The sequence below is a fragment of the Lithobates pipiens genome, unplaced genomic scaffold (genome assembly GCF_037356315.1).
Source record: "Lithobates pipiens isolate NorthernLeopardFrog02 unplaced genomic scaffold, aLitPip1_a1.2 Scaffold_25, whole genome shotgun sequence".
In the NCBI taxonomy this organism is placed as follows: Eukaryota; Metazoa; Chordata; class Amphibia; order Anura; family Ranidae; genus Lithobates; species Lithobates pipiens.
In genome coordinates, this window is record NW_027507787.1 from 147,730,966 (window position 1) to 147,738,239 (window position 7,274).

A 7,274-nucleotide genomic window follows, 5' to 3' on the forward strand; every position below is an offset into this window, starting at 1 on the left:
CATCCATTCCTTCTTTTCACAAATTTTTTAACACACTAGGCTGATTTCCCCTAACTTCCTGTCCTGTAGACACAACAGGAAGCCAGAGCAAATCTCACCTATAGTGAGGGGATATCTCCACAGGAAGACATCCCCTCATTCTTTTCTGGTGACAACTGAAACATTTTGTAATTTCTAAAATGTTCTGCCTCAGTGACACCAGGAAAAATAGGAGTGATGACAGACAGAAGGCAGTTCAAACTCCTCCTCACCACTCCATTGAAAACAAACATTTTTACAAAAATGGCCAAGGACCCATTTGAACAATTTGTTTACTCAGCACATCAGCTGTGAGGAGTTCTCTTAAAGTGGTTCTGCACCTAAAATAAAAATATTAAAAGCCAGCAGCTACTAATATTGTAGCTGCTGACTTTTAATAAATTGACACTTACCTGTTCCAGGGTCCAGCGATGTCGGGGAATCGGGAAGTGAAGCATTACAGCTCCACTGCCCGGTTCCCTACTGCGCATGCGCGAGTCGCGCTGTGCGTCTCTTATGGTCCCCCGCTGTGTCTCTGGGATCTCCGTAGCGATGCGAGTACAGCCATACAGATAGTATGGCTGAATTCGCATCGCTCCCGCAGCAAACTCGCACGGGACCCTTTTTTTGGTCCGCAACAGAATCGGATCGCATGGGGGTTCACACCATGCGATCCGATTCCTGTGAGAGTCGGCAGATCGCACTGCAATATGCGGACGGATCTGGGGGTGTCATTAACATATCATTGACACTCCCAGCCGTCCGCATAGGGCAGTGTGAACTGCCGGCGGGAGTAATGCGATGCGGGAAAACGCCGCGGATTCGCGGCGTTCCCGCATCGCAGCAGTGTGAACCCGGCCTCAGGGTGAAGAACCGCTTTAATAAACAAACATCATTCTTCAGGCACAGGGATCTGGTTCTACCTATAGTATAGTAATGGAGTGTGGGCTACCTACAATCATACACAGCAGCACCCTGGGACCCAGGGCTTCAATATTTTAATTATGATGGGGGAAGGGGTTGCTAGGTGTTATGTACAGCCATGGACAAAAAGTTTTGATGACACAAATATAAATTTTCACAAAGTCTACTTCAGTGTTTTTTGATATTTTTGTCAGCTGTTACTATGGTATACTGAAGTATAATCACATGTAGGGTTGTACCGATACTAGTATCAGTATCGATACCGAGTCTTTGCACAAGTATCAGTACTCCTGCAAAGGCACCGATACCTGAAACCGATAATTTCAGGCTAGTGGTTCCCCCTGTTAACAGCTGTGTTAAAGAACTCTGGTAGTTGGAGCTGTCAAAAAAAAAAAAAAAAAAAGTCGCAATGCTTTTTAACCAGTTCCCGACCAGCGCACGACGATGTACGTCGACAGAATGGCACGGGCAGGCATATTGGCGTACATGTACGTCCAATCTCCAATGCCGCCCTGCCGGCGGCGCGCTCCCGCGCTGGTCGGGACCCCCGTGAGTCCGATCGCGGGACCCGCGGACTCAATCGCCGCGGGCATACCCGAGATCGTCTCACGGGACGGCTGAATGGAGGAAATGCAGTGTAAACAGCATTTCTCCATTCTGCCTAGCAACTAGTGACGCTGATCTCTGCTCCATGTGATTGGAGCAGAGATCAGTGTTCACTAAATGAAAGCCCAACCCCCCCACAGTTAGTAACACATCCCTAGGAACACTTAACCCCTACACTGCCACCCCCGGTTAACCCCTTCACTGCCAGTGTCATTTACACAGGAATCACTGCATTTATATAGCAGTGATTACTGTATAAATGACAATGGTCCCAAAAAGGTGTCAAAAATGTCCGATGTGTCCGCCATAATGTCGCAGGCACAATAAAAATTATTAATAAAAATGCTATAAAACTATCCCTATTTTGTAAATGCTATAACTTTTGCGCAAACCAAAGCCTAAACTGAGGGGAAAAAAAAGGTTTTTTTTTTTTTGTTTTTTTTTTTTAGATATTTTTGGGGGATATTTATTATAACAAAAAGTAAAAAAAATAATGCATTTTTTTCAAAATTGTCGCTCTATTTTTGTTTATAGCACAAAAAATAAAAACCGCAGGGGTGATCAAATACCACCAAAAGAAAGCTCTATTTGTGGGAAAAAAAGGACGTCAATTTTGTTTGGGAGCCACGTCGCACGACCGCGCAATTGTCAGTTAAAGCGACGCAGTGCCGAATCGCAAAAAGTGGTCTGGTCTTTGACCAGCAAAACAGACCGTAAGTGGTTAAACAACATTGCTCAGCCTCTGAAACACTAAAATAAAAAATAAAAAATCTCTTTTTGAATCTGTTTCTTCATCTGCAGATCAAAAGGGATGAACAAATGTTCCTCTGTTTAACCCCTTATTAACCCTCAATTCACTCTAATCAGCCTTAATTAACTCCCTATTCTCCTCCATTTAATTATTTCCTGCTTTTTTTTTTTATCACGTCTATTTTTATAAACAATAAAACAATACTTTTTTTGTTTGCTTTGTTAGTGAATAATTTTACACATATATATTAACTAGGGCTGAAAACACTAAATCGATAAATCGTCAACTAATCTATTATGAAATGAATCGATTAATCGGCCAGTAACATAATGGGGTTAAAGAAAAGAAAATAAAAAATTAACAATTTATAGTACAAAAATATAATCACTACCATAAATACATTCACTGTTCTACAGTAAAAAAAAAAAAAAAAAAAAAAAAAAAAATTAACCCCTTCCAGTAGCGATTATCTGCTTTTTTATACTATGAAGGGCTAATTTTAGTCTTTTTAACCCCATTATGTTACTAAACATCTTATTCCTGGTTCACATCTATATGTTTATTGGCGCTTTCTGTAGAAAACGCACTACAGTTCATTTACATGGTTTCCTATGGGACACGTTCATATCTGCGCTTTTTTTCAGCCACTGCGTATTTGGAAAGGGTCGGGGACTTTCAACGTAAAACAGTGCTTTTTGGTTCAATGTACTTCAATGGAGAAGCTGCAGGAAAGAATGTAATGCGTTTTTTAATATGCCCAAAAAAAAAAACTGCAAAAAACGCAAATTGCAGTAAAATCACGTGTGCAAAAATCAAAAACGCACAGCAAAAAGTACTGCAGAAACAGATCAAAAGCAAAAACTGCATAGAGGTGTACTGAGCCTTATGCTGGCCACACGGATCAATTTTCAGGTGAGAATATTCAGATGAAAAATGTTTGTACATTCGCTGAATGAAAGAATTATGTTTGAAATTTTCACTTAAATTCTGAACAAAAACCACATACACTGTCTGAAAATTCCTTTGACCAAGAAGTTTTCTATTATTTCTAAATTTTCCCGTCACTGTGGTTGAAAATGAACATCAATTTCACCCATTTTTTTTTTTTTAAGGTTATTAACTGATTAATAGAAACAATCGGCCAACTAATCGATTATGAAAATAATTATTAGTTGCAGCCCTACAAGGGATCATCCATCGCTCTGCAACATGCTTTGGTTGGTTACCTCCAATAGACCTGGTCTCGGAACAGGCTGGTCCGAGGTGCAGTAACTGAGGGAGGATTCAAGGCGTCTGGGTGTGCTCTCGGCTTGGAGGGGCACCGCAAATGTCATTTTAGTCCTAAGACTAAAATTAACACTGGTGTATATATAATATTGGTAGTATACAGATATAATATAGGGTGTATATATAATATTAGGGGTATAAAGCTATAATATGGGGTATAGATCTAATTTATTTATATATATATATATATATTATTGGGGGTATAGAGGCATATAATATGGGGGTACAGAGATATATACTATGGGCAGGGCTCGACAAATCCCAGGCGCCAGGTCGCCGTTGCGACTAGAAATTGTGCCCTGGCGCCTGGGTTTTTGTCACTGACAGGTGCCTCTGTTGCTTTGTGACTGGTGCCTCCAGACACAGAGCACTGTCTGGTAGTCGGGATGGAGCAGGAAGAGAGCAGCTCAGCAGCCGCTGACATCCTCCTCCCTTCACACATTGTTGGCAGAGCAGTGCCACAGTGTGTGAAACTGTGTGTAGAGAGGAGCTGTCAAAATTGAGGCTGAATGTCGGGTGGGCAGGATCCTGCTTTCCAACACCAGCCAATGGGATGGGATCTGGACGGGCCGATACATGTACAAGGCCACTCCCCTTTCTTGAGCAGCCCAATCATTGGCTGGATAGCTGCCGGGTCCCGCCCACCTCTGACATCATGCTGAATGTGTCAGCTCCTCTCGCTCTCCATACAGTTTCACACAGTGCAGCACTGCAGGGAGCATTCAGTTTCACAGTTACACTATAGGCTGTGAAACCTGCCAGTGCCATCCAGTGCCACCTGCCAGTGCAATACAGTGCCACCTGCCAGTGCAATACAGTGCCACCTGCCAGTGCCACCTGCCAGTGCCAACCAGTGAAATCCAGTGCCACTTGCCAATCAGTGCAAGTTAGTGCCAACCAGTGCAATCCAGTGCCACCCATTGCCATCTGCCAGTGCAATCCAGTGCCACCTACCAATGCCAGTTAGTGCCACCTGCCAATGCCATTTGCCAGCGCCACCTGCCAGTGCCAAGTAGTGCTACCTGCCAGAGCCAAGCAGTGCCATCCAGTGCCACCTGCCAGTGCAATCCAGTGCCACCTGCCAGTGCAATCCAGTGCCAGTTATTGCCACCTGCCAATGCCAGTTATTGCCACCCGCCAATGCCACCTGCCAGTGCCAGTTAGTGCCACCTGCCAGTTAGTGCCACATGCCAATGCCATCTGCCAGTGCCAGTTAGTACCACCTGCCAGTGCGTGTCATCCAGTGCCACCCGTCAGTGCAATCCAGTGCCACCTGCCAGTGCGTGTCATCTGCCAATGCCATCTGCTAGTGCCATCTGCCAGAGCCAACTAGTGCCACCTGTCAATCTGTGCCACCCATTGCCACCTGCCAGTGCAATCTGCCAATGCCAGTTAGTGCCATCTGCCAGTTGGTGCCATCTGCCAGTGCCAAGCAGTGCCATCTGGCCGTGTAATCCAGTGCCACCTGCCAATGCCATCTGTCAGTGCCACGTGCCATCCAGTGCTACCTGCCAGTTGCCACCTGCCAATGCCACCTACCAGTGCCACGCAGTTCTACCTGCCAGTGCAAATCCAGTGCCACCTAGATTCTAAGCAAATTTGTCAAGCCCTGACTATGGGGGTGAATACAAATATTATTGGGGTATAGAGATATATAGTATGGTGGATATAGTGTGTGTGTGTGTGTGTATATATGTGTGTAATATGGGAGGGGGTGTTTATATACATATATATATAATATTGAGGTATATAATATGGGGGGGGGGGGGTGTATGTATAATATTTGGGGTATAATTGGCATATGAAAATGTACATACCATCATATCGGGGGGGGGGTGATTTCTATATTGGGGGTACAGTGAGTATATACAGTGCCATGTATAAGATAGAGATAGAGATATAAACACACACAGATAATACAGAGAGAGAGATACATGCACACACAGAACTCTGATGGGGATAGGATAGAATAGAATATATATATATATATATATATATATATATATATATAGTGTATAGATGGTAATGATTGTACACAGTGTGGGGGAGGGGGTGCCCATGTATACACACCTGGGATGGGGGGTAGTATCTATATACAGTACATGGTATATACACGGATCCCCCCCGGTCAGTTGTACACATATCACACTCAGGTGGTCAGTTCGCTCAGTTCCAGCCACATCATCACTGCGGCCTGCGCTCCTACGGGATCCCCGGACTCTAGTACGCAGTGCACCGCCTCCCCCTTCCGTTTCCCGGCCTTACTCACCGCCTCCACCGCCTGCTGCAGGATGGAAGAAATCCGAGAAAACATCTTCCGCCTCTGCTGGGCCAACCGATCCGACACCAGCCGCCTCCCCGCCAGCCTGACACACCGACCGGTGTCCTATAACACACCGGTGTCCTATAACATATTGTCCCCGTCACATATTGTCCGTTCTCAACTGCGCATGCGCCGCGCAGTACGCATTACAACCCATCGACATACCACTCTCCGGAAATTGCCGAAAATAAACAGCTGATCATTCAAGCATGCGCACTACTCATGAAATCGCCTCAACCTCCCGCACGTTCATGAGCCTCGTACAATTTGCAAAAGGGGCGTGGTTTTAGACGGTTAGGCACGCCCTACAACCAACCGCACGTTCACGAGGCTCGTACAATTTACAAAAGGGGCGTGGTTTTGGGCGGTGATGCACGCTCTACTATGTAATGCACAGAGTGTAGGGCGGTGTGTAGGGCGGTGTGTAGGGCGGTGAACAGGGCGGATACTAAATGCTTTTTAACACTTAAAGGCCAGTGTGTGGGGCGGTGAGAATCAAACGTGCCGCATGCGCACTTCGCAACGGACCCTTTCTGATAGCCTGTGTGGGATGGTGAGAAGCAAACGTGACGCATGCGCACTTCGCAACAGACCATACAGTGTGGGTGGTGATACGTTCCCGAGGCTCGTACAATTTACAAAAGTTGCATGGTTTTGGGCGGTTATGCACGCTCCACTATGTAATGCACTGTGTGTAGGGCGGTGAAGAGGGCGGATAATAAATGCTTTTTAACACTTGTAAGGGGCAGTGTGTGGGGCGGTGAGAAACAAACGTGATGCATGCGCACTTCACAACGGACACTTTCTGATAGCCATACAGTGTGGGCGGTGATAAGGGCACATGACGTATGCGCACTTACATATGGACACTTTCTGATAGCCATACAGTGTGGTCGGTGATAAGGGCACATGACGCATGCGCACTTACATACGGACACTTTCTGATAGCAATACAGTGTGGTCGGTGATAAGGGCACATGACGCATGCGCACTTACATACGGACACTTTCTGATAGCAATACATTGTGGGCAGTGATAAGGGCACATGACGCTTGCGCAGTTCCAAACGGACACTTTCTGATAGCCATACAGTGTGGGCGGTGATAACGGCACATGACGAATGCGCACTTACAAACGGAGACTTTCTGATAGCTATACAGTGTGGGCGGTGATAAGGGCACATGACGCATGCGTACTTGCATACGGAGACTTTCTTATAGCTATACAGTGTGGGCGGTGATAAGGGCACATGACGCATGCGCACTTACATACGGACACTTTCTGTTAGCCATACAGTGTGGTCAGTGATAAGGGCACATGACGCATGCGCACTTACATATGGACACTTTCTGTTAGCCATACAGT

At 45.7% G+C, this 7,274-nt stretch overlaps 1 protein-coding gene across 1 annotated transcript in view; it reads right to left on the minus strand.

Annotated features, from left to right (window-relative positions):
* Positions 1 to 6,056, minus strand: part of FHIP2A (FHF complex subunit HOOK interacting protein 2A) — a 47,522-nt gene extending 41,466 nt beyond the window's left edge. Inside the window, exon 1 of the mRNA XM_077454936.1 lies at positions 5,856 to 6,056. Coding sequence (XP_077311062.1) covers positions 5,856 to 5,900 — 45 coding nt within the window. The 5' untranslated portion in view covers positions 5,901 to 6,056. The remainder of the gene's footprint in view (positions 1 to 5,855) is intronic.
* Between the last annotated feature and the right edge of the window lie 1,218 nt (positions 6,057 to 7,274).